Raw genomic sequence first — 22,065 nt, 5'->3', positions numbered from 1 at the left:
CCCTGTATTTGTAAATAGTTCAATGCTTTTTGCAGACAGGCTTTTTTCCTAGACCACTAAAGGAGGTCCTTATGATAGAACCTCAACATCAGAGGCCAAGACTGCAGCATACCAGCCATCTGGACTTACACCTGGGGGTACAGAATGACAAAACACTGATCGTGTGCGCAATCTTGGCATTTGTCAGTTATCAGCCACAATCAAATCCTCATTTTTTCATCTGAGGAATGTAGCAAGAATCAAGAACTTAGGGGCAGATGTATTAAGCCTGGAGACTGCATAAGGAAGTGATAAACCAGTGATAAGTGCAAGGTGGTAAACGCACCAGCCAATCAGTTCCTGACTGTTAATTTACATATTGGAGGTGATTGGCTGGTTCGTTTATCACCTTGCACTTATCACTGGTTTATCACTTCCTTGTGCCTTCTCCAGGTTAATACATCGGGTGTGGTATTGAAAGTCGACAGTAACTTGGTCGACAGTAACTAGGTCGACAGGGTCTTTAGGTCGACATGTTCTAGGTCGACAGGTCAAAAGGTCGACATGAGTTTTTAATGTTATTTTGGTGTCGTTTTCTTCGTAGAGTGACCGGGAACCCCAATTAGTGCACCGCGTCCCCTCGCATGGCTCGCTTCGCTCGCCATGCTTCGGGTATGGTGCCTTCGCTTCGCTCGGCACAGATTACCGTTCCAATCGTAGTCCACGTGGATCGTTAAGTATGAAAAGGTTCAAAAAAAGAAAAAAATTGTGAAAAACTCATGTCGACCTTTTGACCTGTCGACCTAGAACATGTCAACCTAAAGACCATGTCGACCTAGACACCCTGTCGACCTAGTTACTGTCGACCAATAGTGGTCGACCTAGACATTGTCGACTTAGTTACTGTCGACTTTCAGTCCGGATCCCTAATACATCTGCCCCTTAATTCCCTGTGAAGATCTGCCAAAAGTCAAACATGCATTTGTATCTTTGATTAGACTACTGCAATTCCCTCTACAGTATTTTGGGCTCCCAGCAAAAGTTTTGCACCTCTTACAGCTGGTACAAAATGCAGCTACCAGGATGTTAAACCAGCCAGCCACATAACACACATTCTCTACTCCCTCCACTGGCTGCTTGTAAGATGGCAAATCTATTTCAAGATTGGCTTATTGACTTTTAAAGCCCTTCATAACCAGGACCCTATGTACCCAGAGCAGCTTCTGATTCAATACTGCCTTGCTCGATTACTGTGATCTCTAGATTCTCCTGTAATTCATCTGGGGTCAAGCTTTTAGTCATGCAACTCCAACTGTATGGAACTCGCTTCTCAGCACAGTTTGAGAGGCCCCCACTCTAGAATACTTCGAAAATAGACACAAGACATTCCTGCTTACTTAAGCATTTCCTTAATGTCCCTTTAGTATCTCCATGCTCTCTGTATGTTATGAAAAGCTTTTCTGTTCTTCATTGTTTCTGTACTATATTATGTTCATTCTGTCTGTTAAGTGCCTTGAGTTCTATTGTAGAAAGAGTGCCCTATAAATAAACTGATTATTATTATTATTATTATTATTATTATTAATATTTTCTGCTGCTTATTATCTTCTAAATTATCTAGGACATGCTCTGGGCCAAACCTCAAAACTGTCCACATATTTAATGTTTGCAACCCATTGTACCTTGCATGATTTTGCCAAGATGCACCTATTTGGGTCTGTCTGTTAAAAAATAGTTTCATTTATGTACCAATCACAGGAGTACATCAGAACAGTCAGGAAAAATTGTGCATCCTTGCATTTCTACTATTATGCTGCTTTCAGATCGCAAATGCCGGATCCCACCCGGTAAGAGAAACGTGTCCTTACCGGGTGGGATCCGGCATTTGCGCTCCTTTGCTGGCTTTCCGACCCGGCAATATACCGGGACGGTTGCCATAGCAGCGGGGGGGCGCAGCAGGGGCGGGGGTGGAGGCGGCGCTGGGAGATGAGCTCATCTCCTGCGCCGCCTCTCCCTATGCTGCACCTGACCCGGTATTCAACCCGGTAATAACCCTTCTTTTTTTACCTGGTTGAATTACCGGGTCAGGCGACCCGCTAATTCACCAAAGGAGCTTTCACATCGCACACTGACCCGTTTCGACACGGCAATATGCCGTGTTGATACCGGGTTATTTGTGCGATGTGAAAGGGGTATTAGTAAGTTATATAACCAAATTACCTGGTAGATATCATTTACATTTTATTTTTTTTGTTGTTTTGCAGGGTCTCATCCTGTGTGTAAATATATTTCTTCCATGGATCCTCGTTATGCATCTCTTTTCTTTGATGCTTCCTGGCGAGAACTATTCAATAGATCTGAGGCTCCAGTAATAGGTAAGATTTTTCTGTATTTGTTGATGATATTTAAAAAAAAAAAAAAAAAAGGTGAAACGAGTTGTTATATGTTTATATGTAGAGTGGTTTGTTACAAAAATAAAATGCCTAGTTAGCATTTACAATAACTGTTGTATTGATATTAAATCTGTCTGTCCATTTACTGGTGCAGAAAACTTGCATAACAGCCTGTTGTCACCTGAGGATTTTGTTCCTCTCCTCATCGAGGCTCTGTTGCAGAATCTTTATGTACGATAACTGCTGATTAGTAATAATAGACCTTTTGATATTGCATCATAAGTAAAGTAACAAAGCACTTAAGCTGTCACCAAATGGCAATATGACTGTTGCTATCAGCCCTATGCCTTAAAAACTAATAAACACAAAATAATATTTGATTAATAGATTGGCTCATTAATGCAGGTAGAAGATGACCACTGTAAACTTTAACATAGAAACATACAATTTGATGGCAGATATGATCAGCTTGTCCCATCTAGTCTGCCCATGTATATACACACGCTAGGGTTAATTTTTTGTTGAGAGCCAGTTAACCTACCAGTTTTTTGGGGTTGTGGGAAGAGACTTGAGTACCCAGAGGAACCCACACAGGCACAGTGAGAATATACAAATTCCAAATAGTTAGCGCCATGGAAGGAATTGAACCGATGACCTCAGTGCTGTGAGGCAGTAATGATATCCATTTTACTGTCCGTGCTGCCAGTAACGTTTTCATCAAGTTATCTTCTGGCAGCAATTCTAGGCACTCATTTAATATCCAGATGTGACCTAGCAACCTGGACACACTGCTGGACGGTTGGATACTGGCCCAAGCGTATTAACAGAGAAGGAGGCTCGTGTCCATCCTCCTCCGTCAGGGCCCCCTCCTCTGCAGCCTGCGCCCGTCAGCGCAATAGAGTCTGAGCACTATAGGGGCACAGACTCTATTGCGCATGCGCAAATCTCCGGGGTAAATGGCGCAGTGGCCATTTTCCAGAGATTACCTTACTGTGCGTGCGCAAATCTCTGGAAATATGCCCACCGCGCCATTTACTGGAGATTTGTAGAGAGATGCTGCTGCGGGTGGGGGACTCCGGAGAGGTCAGTATTGAAAAAATGGGTGCAGAGTGTGCGGTGTGGGACCCCCAGGACTCCAGTTGCCCGTGTGTACCACACACACTGCACCCATTATAGATACGCCACTGAATACTGGCCACCCCCATATGTAGCCAAATTGGGAAGTAATCCTGTGACCTGGGGTTCAGTCTGTCAGGATGTGGCCACTTAATGGCCAACATAATGTAAAGAGAGATTTGGGGTACAGGTTGAGTCTCCCTTATCCAAAATGCTTGGGACCAGAGGTACTTTGGATATGGGATTTTTCCGTATTTTGGAATAATTGCATACCATAGTGAGATATCATGGTGATGGGACCTAAATCTAAGCACAGAATGCATTTATGTTACATATACACCTTATACACACAGCCTGAAGGTCATTTTAGCCAATATTTTTTATAACTTTGTGCATTAAGCAAAGTGTGTCTACATTCACACAATTCATTTATGTTTCATATACACCTTATATACACAGCCTGAAGGTCATTTAATACAATATTTTTAATAACTTTGTGTATTAAACAAAGTTTGTGTACATTGAGACATCAAAAAATAAAGGTTTCACTATCTCACTCTCACTTAAAAAAGTCCGTATTTCGGAATATTCCGTATTTCGGAATATATGGATATGGGATACTCAACCTGTACTTAACTTGAGTCAAATGGCTTTTACAGTGCATCCAGAAAGTATTCACAGCGCTTCACTTTTTCCCAATTTTGTTATGTTACAGCCTTATTCCAAACTGGAATAAATTAATTTTCTCATACGTCCTAGAGGATGCTGGGGATACTTCAAGAACCATGGGGTATAGACGGGATCCACAGGAGACATGGGCACACTATAAGACTTTGAATGGGTGTGAACTGGCTCCTCCCTCTATGCCCCTCCCCCAGACTCCAGTTAGTTAGATTCTGTGCCCAGTGAGACTGGATGCACACTGAGGAGCTCTCCAGAGTTTCTCAGAAAAAAGAGTTAGGTTTATTATTTTCAGGGAGACCTGCTGGCAACAGGTTCCCTGCATCGTGGGACTGAGGGGAGAGAAGCAGACCTACTTCTCTGAGTTCAAAGGCTCTGCTTCTTAGGCTACTGGACACCATTAGCTCCAGAGGGTTTGATCACTTGGTGCGCCTAGCTGCTTGTTCCCGGAGCCACGCCGTCACCCCCCTCACAGAGCCAGATTCAGTGACGGCAGAAGACGGCTTTTGAGGTGCCATGTAGCGGCCGCGCTACGCGCCATGCTCCAACATGAGAACGGCACTGCAGGGTGCAGGGCGCCCTGGTCAGCATAGGACCCTCAAATAGCACTGGCAGATGTGTAAACAGTGCCTAGGCACTAATTACGGACCCCCGCCAGTATAAATATGTGATTTAAGCGGGAATGAAGCGCCCCATGAAGGGGGCGTGGCTTAGCCCTCACAGCTCTGACCAGCGCCATTTTCTCTTCACAGAAGCTGCAGAGACGCTGAGCCTGGCCTCCCACACTACTGTACAAGTAACAGGGTGCAAAACGGGGGGGGGGGGGGGGGCACAAGAGATTTGGTGCTAATTATTTACATATAAAAGCGCTAACAGGTCTGGACAGTCTTTTACTCACTTCAGTACCGGGATAGGCGCTGGGTTGTGAGCTGGCAGAACTCCCTCTGTGTCTCTCTTACAGGCTTTGTTGTGGGTCTGTCTCCTATAGCCCAGTGTGGTTGTGGGTGTCGGTATGTGTGTGTAGACATGTCTGAGCCTGAGTGCTCTTCCCAGGAGGAGGCTGGAGTGGGGACAGAAAAGACTGTGAGAGTGACCGTGTCGGCACCGCCGACGGATGATTGGATAAATATGTTGAAAGAACCAGACATGGAGAAAATCCATGGAGGATGCATTGTCACAAGCTCAGACCCCTTCGGGGTCACAGAAACGTGCATTTACCCAGATAGCAGATACAGATACCGACACGGACTCTGATTCCAGTGTCAACTAAGTAATGCCAGATTGAATCCAAAACTGGCTAAGAGCATTCAGTACATGATTGTGGCATTAAAAGAAGTGTTGCATATAACAGAGGACCCTGCTATTCCTGATACTAGGGTCTGTATGTATAAAGGAAAGAAACCTGAGGTAACGTTTCCTCCCTCATGAACTGAACGCTCTTTTTTAAAAGGCTTGGGAAAATACTGACAAGAAGATACAGGTTCCCATAAGAATTCCAGTGGCATATCCGTTTCCATTTGGGGACAGGGAAAAGTGGGAGTCAACCCCCACGGTAGACAAAGCTTTATCGCATCTATCCAAAAAGGTGGCGCTTCCGTCTCCTGACACGGCAACCCTAAAGGATCCTGCGGATCGTAAGCAGGAAAATGCACTAAAATCCATTTATGTCACTACGGGTTCGCTACTCAGGCCTGCCGTTGCTTCGGCATGGGTGAGTAGCGCTATTGAAAAGTGGGCAGATAACTTGTCATCTGAGATAGATACCCTAGACAGGGATAACGTGCTTTTGACTCTGGGTCATATCAGGGACGCTGCAGCATATTTAAAAGAAGCTGTAAGGGATATTGGCCTTTTGGGATCAAGGGCCAATGCCATGGCAGTCTCAGCAAGGAGAGCATTGTGGATTCATCAATGGAATGCTGATGCTGACTCTAAGAAGGCGATGGAGTCGTCACCGTTTAACGGTAGTGTCTTGTTTGGTGACGGCCTCACTGACCTGGTGTCTACGGCTACCGCGGGTAAGTCATCATTTTTACCTTATGTTCCTGCACAACAAAAGAACACCCCCCACGATCAGATGCAGTCCTTTCGGCCCAATAAATATAAAAAAGGATGAGGGTCCTCCTTCCTTGCTGCGAGAGGAAAAGGAAGGGGACAAAGGTCACAGGCTGCGGCAAGTTCCCAAGAGCAGAAGTCCTCTCCGGCTTCTACCAAATCCACCGCATGACGCTGGGGCTCCTCTGCGGGAGTCCGCACCGGTGGGGGCACGTCTCAAACTTTTCAGTCAGGTCTGGGTGCACTCGGACCTGGATCCTTGGATATTAGAAATAGTAACCCAAGGGTACAGATTAGAGTTTCAAGAGGTGCCCCCTCACCAATTTTTCAAATCGGCCGTGCCAGCTTCTCTTCTAGAAAGGGAGGTAGTATGCGCTGCGATACTAAAGTTGTGTCAAAATCAAGTAATTGTCACGGTACCCCCGTCACAACAGGGGGAGGGCTTAGTCAGACCGATTCTGAACCTAAAATCCCTCAATTTCTTTCTAAAAAAATTCAAATTCAAGATGGAATCTCTCTGAGCAGTGATCTCCAGTCTGGAGAAGGGGGATTTTATGGTGTCGGTTGACATAAAGGATGCCTACTTACACGTCCCCATATATCCTCCACATCAGGCTTACCTGAGGTTTGCTGTTCAGGATTGTCATTACCAATTTCAGACGTTGCCATTTGGTCTGTCCACGTCTCCGAGGATTTTCACCAAAGTAATGGCAGAAATAATGGTTCTCCTGCGCAAGCAGGGAATCACAATTATCCCGTACTTGGACGATCTCCTCATAAAGGCGAGATCCAATGAGCAATTGCTGAAAAATGTTGCCCTTTCACTGACGATTCTGCAACAGCATGGTTGGCTCCTAAACTTGCCAAAATCACAGTTGGTTCCGACGACACGGCTGTCGTTCCTGGGTATGATTCTGGATACAGAATTGCAGAGAGTTTTTCTTCCAGTGGAAAAGGCTTTGGAAATACAGAACATGGTAAAACAGATTCTGAAAACCAGCAAAAGTGTCTGTTCTTCAATGCACTCGGTTGCTGGGGAATATGGTGGTGGCCTACGAGGCCATTCCGTATGGCAGGTTCCATGCCAGGGTGTTTCAGTGGGATCTGTTGGACAAGTGATCCGGGTCTCACCTGGACATGCACCGGAAAATAATCCTATCTTCCAGGACCAGGATCTCCCTTCTGTGGTGGCTGCACAGTTCTCACCTTCTGGAGGGACGCAGGTTCGGGATTCAGGATTGGATCCTGGTGACCACAGATGCAAGCCTCCGAGGCTGGGGAGCAGTCACACAGGGGAGAAATTTTCAGGGAAAGTGGTCAAGTCAGGAGGCTTGTCTGCACATAAACATTCTGGAATTAAGGACCATTTACAACGCCATTCTGCAAGCAGAACATCTTCTTCGCGGTCTGCCCGTCTTGATTCAGTCAGACAACGTAACAGCAGTGGCGTACATAAACCACCAGGGCGGAACAAGGAGCAGAGCGGCGATGGCCGAGGCCACGAAGATTCTTCGCTGGGCGGAAAGACATGCCAGCGCTCTGTCAGCAGTCTTCATTCCAGGAGTGGACAACTTGGAAGCAGACTTCCTCAGCAGACACGATCTCCATCCAGGAGAGTGGGGTCTTCATCGAGAGGTCTTTGCAGAAGTGACAAGTTGTTGGGGAATTCCTCAAGTAGACATGATGGCGTCCCGCCTCAACAAGAAACTTTAAGGGGCCGTGCGTGTATCAAGACTTACCGCGGCTGTGTTTGACGCCATGGAGGTTGAACGCCAAATCCTAGCCCGGAAGGGTATTCCCAGTGAAGTCATTCCCACTCTTCTTCAGGCTAGAAAAGAAGTAACGGCAAAGCATTACCACCGTATTTGGAGGAAATATGTGTCTTGGTTTGAATCCAAGAAGGCTCGTACGGAAGAATTTCAACTGGGGCGTTTACTCCATTTTTTGCAAGCAGGTGTGGATGTGGGCCTAAAGTTGGGCTCCATTAAAGTACAGATTTCGGCCTTGTCTATCTTTTTTCAGAAATAATTGGCCTCCCTTCCAGAAGTTCAGACCTTCGTGAAAGGCGTGCTACACATCCAACCTCCATTTGTGCCTCCTGTGGCACCGTGGGATCTTAATGTGGTATTGCAGTTCCTGCAATCGCATTGGTTTGAAACTTTGCGTAATGTTGAGTTAAAATTCCTTACTTGGAAAGTAGTCATGTTGTTGGCCTTGGCGTCCGCAAGGCGGGTGTCTGAGTTGGCGGCTTTTTCTCACAAAAGCCCCTATTTAATCTTCCATGCTGATAGAGCGGAGTTGAGAACTCGTCAGCAATTTCTGCCAAAAGTGGTTTAATCTTTTCACGTGAACCAGCCTATTGTGGTGCCGGTGGCTACTGACACCCTGGCGGAATCGAAGTCTCTCGATGTGGTCAGAGCTTTGAAAATCTATGTCGCCAGGACGGCTCAGATTAGGAAAACAGAGGCTATGTTTGTCCTGTGGGCTCCCAACAAGATTGGGGCTCCTGCTTCTAAGCAGACTATTGCACGCTGGATCTGTAATACGATTCAGCAGGCTCATTCTGCGGCAGGATTGCCGTTACCGAAATCGGTGAAAGCCCATTCTACCAGAAAGGTGGGCTCATCCTGGGCGGCTGTCCAAGGGGTCTCGGCGTTACAACTTTGCCGAGCTGCTACTTGGTCGGGATCAAACACCTTTGCGAAGTTCCACAAGTTTGATACCCTGGCTGAGGAGGACCTCTTGTTTGGTCAATCGGTGCTGCAGAGTCATCCGCACTCTCCCGCCCGTTCTAGAGCTTTGGTATAAACCCCATGGTTCTTGAAGCATCCCCAGCATCCTCTAGGACGTATCAGAAAATAGGATTTTAATACCTACCGGTAAATCCTTTTCTCTTAGTCCGTAGAGGATGCTGGGCGCCCGTCCCAGTGCGGGCTGTATCTGCAGTTTGGTTATGGTTACGCTCCTGTTGAGTTGAGTTCATTCAGTCTGTGACTGATGCTGGCCGAACGCAGGGTGTGTTTGTGACGTCAAACCAGTTACGAAACGGACTGAGCTGATCGCAGTGTAGGAGTAAGTCTCGAGCTACTCAGAAATTGCTAAGAATTTTCTATTTGCAATTCTGCTAATCTTTCATTCGCAATTCTGCTATGCTAAGATACACTCCCAGAGGGCGGCGGCCTAGCGTGTGCAATGCTGCTAAAATCTGCTAGCGAGCGAACAACTCGGAATGACCCCCTATACCCCATAATGACAACGTGGAAAAAGTTTTTTTGAGATTTTTGCAAATTTATTAAAAATAAAAAACTAAGAAATCACATGTACATAAGTATTCACAGCCTTTGCTCAATACTTTGTTATTGCACCTTTGGCAACAATTACAGCCCCAAGTCTTTCTGAATATGATACCACAAGCTTGGCACACCTATCTTTGGGCAGTTTCGCCCATTCCTCTTTGCAGCACCTCTCAGGCTCCATTAGGTTGGATGGGAAACGTCGTACACAGCCATTTTCAGATCTTTCCAGAGATGTTCAATCGGATTCAAGTCTGGGCTCTGGCTGGGCCACTCAAGGACATTCACAGAGTTGTCCTGAAGCCACTCCTTTGATATTGTGACTATGTGCTTAGGGTCGTTGTGATACTGAAAGATGAACCGTCTCCCCAGTCTGAGGTCAGTAGCGCTCTGGAGCAGGTTTTTATCCAGAATGTCTCTACATTGCTGCATTCATCTTTCCCTCTATCCTGACTAGTCTCCCAGTTCCTGTCGATGAAACACATCTCCACAGCATGATTCTGCCACCACCATGCTTCATTGTAGGGATAATATCGGCCTGGTGATGAGCAGTGCCTGGTTTCCTCCAAACCTGACACCTGGCATTCACACCAAAGAGTTCAATCTTTGTCTCATCAGACCAGAGAATTTTGTTTCTCATGGTCTGAGTATCCTTCAGGTGCATTTTGACAAACTCCAAGTGGGCTGCCATTTGCTGTTTACTAAGGAGTGGCCATCTGGCCACTCTATCATACATGCCTGATTGGTGGATTGCTGTATAGATGGTTGTCCTTCTGGAAGGTTCTCCTCTCTCCAAAGAGGAATGCTGTAGCTCTGACAGAGTGACCATCACCTCTCTGAATAGGGCCCTTCTCCCCCGATCGCTCAGTTTAGATGGCCGGCCAGCTCTAGGAAGAATCCTGGTGTTTCCGAACTTCTTCCATTTACGTTTGATGGAGGCCACTGTGTTCATTGGGACCTTCAAAGCAGCAGATAGGCTTTGATTACTTATGTATATGTGATTTCTTATTTTTTTTATTTAATAAATTTGCAAAAATGTTCAAAATTTTTTTTTCATGTTGTCATTATGGGGTATTGTGTGCAAACTTTTAAGGGAAAAATTAATTAATTCCAATTTGGAATAAGGCTGTAAATTAACAAAATGTGGAAAAAGTGAAGCACTGTGAATACTTTCCGGATGTACTGTATATGCATTTAAAAAAAAAAAATGAAAGCTAATTTTTTTCCAGCAAAATAAGTTTATATTTGGGCCATTTTAGGAGATGAAAAAGAAAAGTAGAAAAAGATCAACTACTCCCATCTGCAAACATTTGTCCAACTCATAAAACACCCCAATATACCTGTCCCATACCTTGAACCACGAATTCCATCACTTTGCACTTTTTCACCCCAAAATTACATGTTATTATTGGCCAGCTAAAAATAAATAAAAAAAACGTTAAATTGCCTACTTAGGGGAGGGAGAGGTGTCCAAGGGGGTTCTGAACCAAATCCTGACATTTTTACTGTAAAAGAGCTTTTCCCCAACTTTGCACCTGCTCAGAGTAGTTGAAGGGAAATTCACGGTAAAATTATTGTCAATAAATTATTGTGGCTAATTGAATAGGGGTCTTTTACGATTTGAAGTAAAATGGCAGTTTTTTGCGCAAAAAAAAAAGGGTTATTGCAGCTAACTGAATACTCCCATATATGTAACTAGAAATCTGCACATATACATAGAAATAAACAAATGAAAATACTCCCCTGGCGGGCAAAATTATACCTAATGGTAATTTTTGTTTTTAATGAGAGAATTATAATTAAACATTAAAATACTTATACAGGCAATCAAAATCCCATTATTTTTCTTTCATAGTCTTTTAAAGTATACTTTAAAGTTCAATTTAAACATTACTCATCTGCCTTAGGTTGATAATGCTAATTGAACCCACTTTTTTTTTTTTTCAACAAAAAAATTAAGTATGAAGTAAAGGAATGTACTGTATAATGAACTCAGGCAAGATTGATAAAACATTTTTTACTGGAATATCCATGTTGTGATTGGCAAAGGGTCAAAATGTCAAAGTGATACGTGGACTAGGCACTGAGATGTGAATTTTTTTTCCGGATACCCTTCAAAAACAAACAGAGCATCAAAAGTGGCATTTCCAAGCAATTTTTCGAAACTTTGACCCCCTATATCTCAAAAACTGGTATGCCTAGAGAATAAAAATTTGACATGGTTTACTAGCTATGTGATAGTATCAAATGTACCAAGTATCATGAAACTCTAAGTCGGCGGGTGTCATGCCTGGGTGAACTGACATGGAATAACCCTTACACTATCTTATACTCCATACTCCCCTGGATGGCACCTAAGCCCTGGTTTTCCTTACCTGTCCTATATTGTCTTGAACCGTAAGTGCTGTGTACTTGTTTGCTCATTTGATTATGTACTGGGTATTAGGTGCTGCGGATCCCTTTTGCCAATATATAAATAAAGGTTAATAATAAATGAACATTTCATCATTAATTTTAAATGTCCTAAACCATTCAATATTTTGTTTCTATGAAGAACCCTTTGATGTCATTGGTCGTATAATGCAGTACGTGGGTGGAGCCAATAACTCTCACCAGCTACCAATTGCAGAAGCCATGTTAACCTGCAAACATAAGCTGTAAGTAGCCAGAGTATCAGGAGTAAATTGGAGTGCACTATAGATTTGTCGCAGAGATTTGGCTTGATAATAGAAAGCACAGATATTTTATCTGGTGAGATCAAGCAGATCATTGTAAAGGTCATGTTTTCTATTAAGCATTTGTATGTACACCTAATAAATAATTATGTATATGCTGCAATAGTTCATATGGCTAAGATTTTGTACTGTGAGAGGCATATCACACTTGCATAGGATGAATATTACAGGTTCAACATTCTCAAACATGAATCTTTTGACACTTAAGGAACGGTGGCGATGGATGACTATCGTTGAACGATATAGCGTTCAATGATATAGTGCGTACACACTGAACGTTATCGTTCAGTGATAACGTTCAGTGACGTCATATCCGCCATTCCCAAACATGCAGTTCTGCCTGACATTGACGTGTTGAGCTGCATGTCAGCTGAATATTGATGAATGCTGAGCGATGTGCAAGAGCGCGCATCGTTCATCACTGACCCCCATACACACTGGCCGATTTCATGCTAAAAATAAACGTCAACAACATAAATGTCGTTAGCGTTTATTTTTTTGTGCAGAAATCGGCTAGTGTGTAGGCCCCTTTACATTGGATTAATACAAAATAAGGCAAGTTGGTTTTTACGTTTAAAAGGCATGTATTTGCTAATATTGTGCCCAGATTGCATTACAGATGTGGATATTGATAAATGGGCTCCTTAGTGAGGACATGGAGCAGAATGCTGTAGCACATCTGAGACATGACACTTTCTCTTACTTTCTCAGCCAGGAGGATGATTCTTATCAGAAGTTTATCCCATTCATAGGGGTAAGTAGCATAGAGATTACTTAATTTAAATTGATGGATTTATTTTTCAGAAAGCTGCAAACTTGTCTATTTCTCTATCGTCCTAGTGGATGCTGGGGTTCCTGAAAGGACCATGGGGAATAGCGGCTCCGCAGGAGACAGGGCACAAAAAGTAAAGCTTTAGGATCAGGTGGTGTGCACTGGCTCCTCCCCCTATGACCCTCCTCCAAGCCAGTTAGATTTTGTGCCCGGCCGAGAAGGGTGCAATTCTAGGTGGCTCTCATAAAGAGCTGCTTAGAGAGTTTAGCTTAGGTTTTTTATTTTACAGTGATTCCTGCTGGCAACAGGATCACTGCAACGAGGGACAGAGGGGAGAAGAAGTGAACTCACCTGCGTGCAGGATGGATTGGCTTCTTGGCTACTGGACATGAAGCTCCAGAGGGACGATCACAGGTACAGCCTGGATGGTCACCGGAGCCACGCCGCCGGCCCCCTCACAGATGCTGAAGCAAGAAGAGGTCCAGAATCGGCGGCTGAAGACTCCTGCAGTCTTCTTAAGGTAGCGCACAGCACTGCAGCTGTGCGCCATTTTCCTCTCAGCACACTTCACACGGCAGTCACTGAGGGTGCAGGGCGCTGGGGGGGGGCGCCCTGGGAGGCAAATGAAAACCTTTAAAAAGGCTAAAAATACCTCACATATAGCCCCAGAGGCTATATGGAGATATTTACCCCTGCCTAAATGTACTAAATAGCGGGAGACGAGCCCGCCGGAAAAGGGGCGGGGCCTATCTCCTCAGCACACGGCGCCATTTTCTGTCACAGCTCCGCTGGTCAGGAAGGCTCCCAGGTCTCTCCCCTGCACTGCACTACAGAAACAGGGTATAACAGAGAGGGGGGGCAAAATAAATGGCTATATATATATATATTAATATAAAAGCAGCTATAAGGGAGCACTTAATCATAAGGCTATCCCTGTCATATATAGCGCTTTTTGGTGTGTGCTGGCAGACTCTCCCTCTGTCTCCCCAAAGGGCTAGTGGGTCCTGTCTTCGTATAGAGCATTCCCTGTGTGTCTGCTGTGTGTCGGTACGTGTGTGTCGACATGTATGAGGACGATATTGGCGTGGAGGCGGAGCAATTGCCTGTAATGGTGATGTCACTCTCTAGGGAGTCGACACCGGAATGGATGGCTTATTTAGGAAATTACGTGATAATGTCAACACGCTGCAAAGTCGGTTGACGACATGAGACGGCCGACAAACAATTAGTACGGTCCAGACGTCTCAAAAACACCGTCAAGGGTTTTTAAAACGCCCGTTTACTTTAGTCGGTCGACACAGACACAGACAGGGACACTGAATCCAGTGTCGACGGTGAATAAACAAACGTATTCCTTATTAGGGCCACACGTTAAAGGCAATGAAGGAGGTGTTACGTATTTCTGATACTACAAGTACCACAAAAGAGGGTATTATGTGGGATGTGAAAAAACTACCATAGTTTTTCCTGAATCAGATAAATTAAATAAAGTGTGTGATGATGCGTGGGTTCCCCCCGATAGAAAATTATGGGCGGTATACCCTTTCCCGCCAGAAGTTAGGGCGCGTTGGGAAACACCCCTTAAGGTGGATAAGGCGCTCACACGCTTATCAAAACAAGTGGCGGTACCGTCTATAGATAGGGCCGTCCTCAAGGACCAGCTGACAAGGCTGGAAAATATAATAAAAAGTATATACACACATACTGGTGTTATACTGCGGCCAGCGATCGCCTCAGCCTGGATGTGCAGAGCTAGGGTGGCTTGGTCGGATTCCCTGACTAAAAATATTGATACCCTTGACAGGGACAGTATTTTATTGACTATAGAGCATTTCTATATATGCGAGATGCACAGAGGGATATTTGCACTCTGGCATCATGAATAAACGCGATGTCCATAACTGCCAGAAGATGTTATGGACACGACAGTGGTCAGGTGATGCAGATTCCAAACGGCACAGTATGGCCGTATAAAGGAAGAGGACTTGTTTGGGGTCGGTCCATCGGACCTGGTGGTCACGGCAACTGCTGGAAAATCCACCGTTTTTTACCCTAAGTCACATCTCTGCAGAAAAAGACACCGTCTTTTCAGCCTCAGTCCTCTCGTCCCTATAAGATTATATCTGCCCAGGGATAGAGGAAAGGGAAGAAGACTGCAGCAGGCAGCCCATTCCCAGGAACAGAAGCGTTCCACCGCGTCTGACAAGTTCTCAGCATGGCGCTGAGACCGTACAGGACCCCTGGATCCTACAAGTAGTATCCCGGGGGTACAGATGGGAATGTCGAGACGTTTCCCCTTCGCAGGCTCCTGAAGTCTGCTTTACCAAGTCTCCCTCCGACAAGGAGGTAGTATGGGAAAAAATTCACAAGCTGTATTCCCAGCAGGTGATAATTAAATTACCCCTCCTACTACAGAAAAGGGGTATTATTCCACACTATATTGTGGTACTGAAGCCAGAAGGCTAGGTGAGACTTATTCTAAAAAAATTTTTTTGAACACTTACAAAGGTTCAAATTAAGATGAAGTCACTCAGAGCAGTGATAACGAACCAGGAAGAAAGGGACTATATAGTGTCCCGGGACATCAGGGATGCTTACCTCTATGTCCCAAATTTGCCCTTCTCACTAAGGGTACCTCAGGTTCGTGGTGCAGAACTGTCACTATCAGTTTCAGACGCTGCCGTTTGGATTGTCCACGGCACCCCGGGGTCTTTACCAAGGTAATGGCCGAAATGATGATTCTTCTTCGAAGAAAAGGCGTCTTAATTATCCCTTACTTGGACGATCTCCTGATAGGGGCATAGTCCAGGGAACAGTTGGAGGTCGGAGTAGCACTATCTCGGATACTGCTACAATCAGCACGGGTGGATTCTAAATATTCCAAAATCGCAGCTGATCCCGACGACACGTCTGCTGTGCCTAGGGATGATTCTGGACACAGTCCAGAAAAAGGTGTTTCTCCCGGAAGAGAAAGCCAGGGAGTTATCCGAGCAAATCAGGAACCTCCTAAAAACAGTGCATCATTGCACAAGGGTCCTGGGTAAAAATGGTGGCTTCCTACGAAGCAATTCCATTCGGCAGATTTCACGTAAGAACTTTTCAGTGGGATCTGCTGGACAAATGGTCCGGATCGCATCTTCAGATGCATCAGCGGATAACCCAATATCCAAGGACAAGGGTGTCTCTCCTGTGGTGGTTATAGAGTGCTCATCTTCTAGAGGGCCGCAGATTCGGCATTCAGGATTGGATGCTGGTAACCACGGAGCCCAGCCTGAGAGGCTGGGGAGCAGTCACACAAGGGAAAAATTTCCAGGGAGTGTGATCAAGTATGGAGACTTTTCTCCACATAAATATACTGGAGCTAAGGGTAAATTTATAATGCTCTAAGCTTAGCAAGACCTCTGCTTCAAGGTCAGCCGGTATTGATCCAGTGGGAAAAACATCACGGCAGTCGCCCACGTAAACAGACAGGGCGACACAAGAAGCAGGAGGGCAATGGCAGAAACTGCAAGGACTTTTCGCTGGGCGGAAAATCATGTGATAACACTGTCAGCAGTTTTTCATCCCGGGAATGGAAACTGGGAAGCAGACTTCCTCAGCACGACCTCCACCCGGGAGAGTGGAAACTTCATTGAGAAGTTTTTTTCCACATGATTGTAAACCGTTGGGAAATACCAAAGGTGGACATGATGGCGTCCCGTCTGAACAAAAAAACGGGACAGGTATTGCGCCAGGTCAAGAGACTCTCAGGCAATAGATGTGGACGTTCTGGTAACACCGTGGGTGTACCAGTCGGTGTATGTGTTCCCTCCTCTGCTTCTCATACCTAAGGTGCTGAGAATTATAAGACGTAGAGGAGTAAGAACTATACTCATGGCTCCGGATTGGCCAAGAAGGACTTTGTACCCGGAACTTCAAGAGATGCTTACAGAGGTCTTATGGCCTCTGCCGCTAAGAAGGGACTTGCTTCAGCAAGTACCATGTCTGTTCCAAGACTTACCGCAGCTGCGTTTGTCGGCATGGCGATGGAAAGCCGGATCCTAAGGGAAAAAAGGCATTCCGGAAGAGGTCATTCCTACCCTGGTCAAAGCCAGAAAGGAGGTGACCGCACAACATTATCACCACGTGTGGCGAAAATATGTTGCGTGGTGTGAGGCCAGGAAGGCCCCACAAAGAAATTTCAACTCGGTCGTTTCCTGCATTTCCTGCAAACAGGAGTGTCTATGGGCCTCAAATTGGGGTCCATTAAGGTTCAAATTCGGCCCTGTAAATTTTCTTCCAGAAAGAATTGGCTTCAGTTCCTGAAGTCCAGAAGTTTGTCAAGGGAGTATTGCATATACAAACCCCTTTTTTGTGCCTCCAGTGGCACTGTGGGATCTCAACGTTGTTCTGGGATTCCTCAAATCACATTGGTTTAAAACCAGTCAAATATGTGGATTTGAAGCATCTCACATAAAAAGTGACCATGCTCTTGGCCCTGGCTTGGACCAGGCGAGTGTCAAATTGGTGGTTTTTTCTCAAAAAAGCCCATATCTGTTTGTCCATTCGGACAGGGCAGAGCTGCGGACTCGTCCCCAGTTCTCTCCCTAAGGTGGTGTCAGTGTTTCACCTGAACCAGCTTATTGTGGTGCCTTGCACCTACTAGGGACTTGGAGGACTCCAGGTTGCTAGAAGTTGTCAGGGCCCTGAAAATATGTTCCAGGACAGCTGGAGTCAGAAAATCTGACTCGCTGTTTATACTGTATGCACCCAACAAGTTGGGTGCGCCTGCTTCTAAGCAGTCGATTGCTCGTTGGATTTGTAACACAATTCAACTTGCACATTCTGAGGCAGGCCTGCCACAGTCTAAATCGGTTAAGGCCCATTCCACAAGGAAGGTGGGCTCATCTTGGGCGGCTGCCCGAGAGGTCTCGGCATTACAACTCTGCCGAGCAGATACGTGGTCAGGGGTGAACACGTTTGTAAAATTCTACAAATTTGATATCCTGGCAAAAGAGGACCTGGAGTTCTCTCATTCGGTGCTGCAGAGTCATCCGCACTCTCCCGCCCGTTTGGGAGCTTTGGTATAATCCCCATGGTCCTTTCAGGAACCCCAGCATCCACTAGGACGATAGAGAAAATAAGAATTTACTTACCGATAATTCTATTTCTCGGAGTCCGTAGTGGATGCTGGGCGCCCATCCCAAGTGCGGATTATCTGCAATACTTGTACATAGTTACAAAAATCGGGTTATTATTGTTGTGAGCCATCTTTTCAGAGGCTCCGCTGTTATCATACTGTTAACTGGGTTTAGATCACAAGTTGTACGGTGTGATTGGTGTGGCTGGTATGAGTCTTACCCGGGATTCAAAATTCCTCCCTTATTGTGTACGCTCGTCCGGGCACAGTACCTAACTGGCTTGGAGGAGGGTCATAGGGGGAGGAGCCAGTGCACACCACCTGATCCTAAAGCTTTACTTTTTGTGCCCTGTCTCCTGCGGAGCCGCTATTCCCCATGGTCCTTTCAGGAACCCCAGCATCCACTACGGACTCCGAGAAATAGAATTATCGGTAAGTAAATTCTTATTTTTATTTCTAAAGCTGTTTATCAAAATAGCATTTCTCTATCGTCCTAGTGGATGCTGGGGTTCCTGAAAGGACCATGGGGAATAGCGGCTCCGCAGGAGACAGGGCACAAAAAGTAAAGCTTTAGGATCAGGTGGTGTGCACTGGCTCCTCCCCCTATGACCCTCCTCCAAGCCTCAGTTAGATTTTTGTGCCCGGCCGAGAAGGGTGCAATCTAGGTGGCTCTCCTAAAGAGCTGCTTAGAAAAGTTTAGCTTAGGTTTTTTATTTTACAGTGAGTCCTGCTGGCAACAGGATCACTGCAACGAGGGACTTAGGGGAGAAGAAGTGAACTCACCTGCGTGCAGGATGGATTGGCTTCTTTGGCTACTGGACATTAGCTCCAGAGGGACGATCACAGGTACAGCCTGGATGGTCACCGGAGCCTCGCCGCCGGCCCCCTTGCAGATGCTGAAACAAGAAGAAGGTCCAGAATCGGCGGCATGAAGACTCCTCAGTCTTCTTAAGGTAGCGCACAGCACTGCAGCTGTGCGCCATTTCCTCTCAGCACACTTCACACGGCAGTCACTGAGGGTGCAGGGCGCTGGGAGGGGGGCGCCCTGGGAGGCAATGAAAACCTATTTTTGGCTAAAAATACCTCACATATAGCCTCCGGGGGCTATATGGAGATATTTAACCCCTGCCAGAATCCGTTAAGAGCGGGAGACGAGGCCGCCGAAAAAGGGGCGGGGCCTATCTCCTCAGCACACAGCGCCATTTTCCCTCACAGAAAGGCTGGAGGGAAGGCTCCCAGGCTCTCCCCTGCACTGCACTACAGAAACAGGGTTAAAACAGAGAGGGGGGGCACTAATTTGGCGTTAGAAATATATAAAAAAGATGCTATAAGGGAAAACACTTATATAAGGTTGTCCCTATATAATTATAGCGTTTTTGGTGTGTGCTGGCAAACTCTCCCTCTGTCTCTCCAAAGGGCTAGTAGGTCCTGTCCTCTATCAGAGCATTCCCTGTGTGTGTGCTGTGTGTCGGTACGTGTGTGTCGACATGTATGAGGACGATGTTGGTGAGGAGGCGGAGCAATTGCCTGTAATGGTGATGTCACTCTCTAGGGAGTCGACACCGGAATGGATGGCTTATTTAGGGAATTACGTGATAATGTCAACACGCGGCAAGGTCGGTTGACGACATGAGACGGCCGACAAACAATTAGTACCGGTCCAGACGTCTCAAAAACACCGTCAGGGGTTTTAAAACGCCCGTTTACTTTAGTCGGTCGACACAGACACAGACAGGGACACTGAATCCAGTGTCGACGGTGAATAAACAAACGTATTCCTTATTAGGGCCACACGTTAAGGGCAATGAAGGAGGTGTTACATATTTCTGATACTACAAGTACCACAAAAGAGGGTATTATGTGGGATGTGAAAAAACTACCGTAGTTTTTCCTGAATCAGATAAATTAAATGAAGTGTGTGATGATGCGTGGGTTCCCCCCGATAGAAAATATGGGCGGTATACCCTTTCCCGCCAGAAGTTAGGGCGCGTTGGGAAACACCCCTTAGGGTGGATAAGGCGCTCACACGCTTATCAGAACAAGTGGCGGTACCGTCTATAGATAGGGCCGTCCTCAAGGAGCCAGCTGACAGGAGGCTGGAAAATATCATAAAAAGTATATACACACATACTGGTGTTATACTGCGACCAGCGATCGCCTCAGCCTGGATGTGCAGAGCTGGGGTGGCTTGGTCGGATTCCCTGACTAAAAATATTGATACCCTTGACAGGGACAGTATTTTATTGACTATAGAGCATTTAAAGGATGCATTTCTATATATGCGAGATGCACAGAGGGATATTTGCACTCTGGCATCAAGAGTAAGTGCGATGTCCATATCTGCCAGAAGATGTTTATGGACACGACAGTGGTCAGGTGATGCAGATTCCAAACGGCACAAAGGTGTATTGCCGTATAAAGGAAGAGGAGTTATTTGGGGTCGGTCCATCGGACCTGGTGGCCACGGCAACTGCTGGAAAATCCACCGTTTTTACCCTAAGTCACATCTCTGCAGAAAAAGACACCGTCTTTTCAGCTTCAGTCCTTTCGTCCCTATAAGAGTCATATCTGCCCAGGGATAGAGGAAAGGGAAGAAGACTGCAGCAGGCAGCCCATTCCCAGGAACAGAAGCGTTCCACCGCTTCTGACAAGCTCTCAGCAGGACGCTGAGACCGTACAGGACCCCTGGATCCTACAAGTAGTATCCCAGGGGTACAGATTGGAATGTCGAGACGTTTCCCCTGCGCAGGCTCCTGAAGTCTGCTTTACCAAGGTCTCCCTCCGACAAGGAGGCAGTATGGGAAACAATTCACGAGCTGTATTCCCAGCAGGTGATAATTAAATTACCCCTCCTACAACAAGAAAAGGGGTATTATTCCACACTATATTGTGGTACTGAAGCCAGAAGGCTAGGTGAGACCTATTCTAAATCTAAAAAAATTTGAACACTTACAAAGGTTCAAATCAAGATGGAGTCACTCAGAGCAGTGATAACGAACCGGGAAGAAGGGGACTATATGGTGTCCCGAGACATCAGGGATGCTTACCTCCATGTCCCAAATTTGCCCTTATCACTAAGGGTACCTCAGGTTCGTGGTACAGAACTGTCACTATCAGTTTCAGACGCTGCCGTTTGGATTGTCCACGGCACCCCGGGTCTTTACCAAGGTAATGGCCGAAATGATGGTTCTTCTTCGAAGAAAAGGCGTCTTAATTATCCCTTACTTGGACGATCTCCTGATAAGGGCAAAGTCCAGGGAACAGTTGGAGGTCGGAGTAGCACTATCTCGGATACTGTTACAACAGCAGGGGTGGATTCTAAATATTCCAAATTCGCAGCTGATCCCGACAACAAGTCTCCTGTGCTTAGGGATGATTCTGGACACAGTCCAGAAAAAGGTGTTTCTCCCGGAAGAGAAAGCCAGGGAGTTATCCGAGCTAGTCAGGAACCTCCTAAAATCAGTGCATCATTGCACAAGGGCCATGGTAAAAAAATGGTGACTTCCTTTGAAGCAATTCCAGTCGGCAGATTTCATGCAAGAACTTTTCAGTGGGATCTGCTGGACAAATGGTCCGGATCGCATCTTCAGATGCATCAGCGGATAACCCTATATCCAAGGACAAGGGTGTCTCTCCTGTGGTGGTTACAGAGTGCTCATCTTCTAGAGGGCCGCAGATTCGGCATTCAGTTTTGGATGTTGGTGACCACGGAGGCCAGCCCGAGAGGCTGGGGAGCAGTCACACAAGGAAAAAATTTCCAGGGAGTGTGATCAAGTCTGGAGACTTTTCTCCACATAAATATAGCTAAGGGTAAATTTATAATGCTCTACGATTAGCAAGACCTCTGCTTCAAGGTCAGCCGGTATTGATCCAGTGGGATAAAACATCACGGCAGTCGCCCACGTAAATAGACAGGGCGGCA

At 46.0% G+C, this 22,065-nt stretch overlaps 1 protein-coding gene across 2 annotated transcripts in view; it reads left to right on the top strand.

Moving 5' to 3' along the window:
* PACS1 (phosphofurin acidic cluster sorting protein 1) overlaps window positions 1-22,065 on the top strand; it is a 502,137-nt gene that overhangs the window by 410,095 nt on the left and 69,977 nt on the right. For both annotated transcript variants that reach the window (XM_063945169.1, XM_063945168.1), the window contains 3 exons: window positions 2,244-2,354; window positions 12,072-12,174; window positions 12,964-13,006. In XM_063945169.1, the coding sequence (XP_063801239.1) occupies window positions 2,244-2,354; window positions 12,072-12,174; window positions 12,964-13,006 (257 nt within the window). The remainder of the gene's footprint in view (window positions 1-2,243; window positions 2,355-12,071; window positions 12,175-12,963; window positions 13,007-22,065) is intronic.

The sequence above is a fragment of the Pseudophryne corroboree genome, chromosome 11 (assembly GCF_028390025.1).
Source record: "Pseudophryne corroboree isolate aPseCor3 chromosome 11, aPseCor3.hap2, whole genome shotgun sequence".
Lineage (NCBI taxonomy): Eukaryota > Metazoa > Chordata > Amphibia > Anura > Myobatrachidae > Pseudophryne > Pseudophryne corroboree.
The sequence above is the reverse complement of the archived record's forward strand: the minus strand, read 5'-3'. Positions and strand labels throughout refer to the sequence as shown.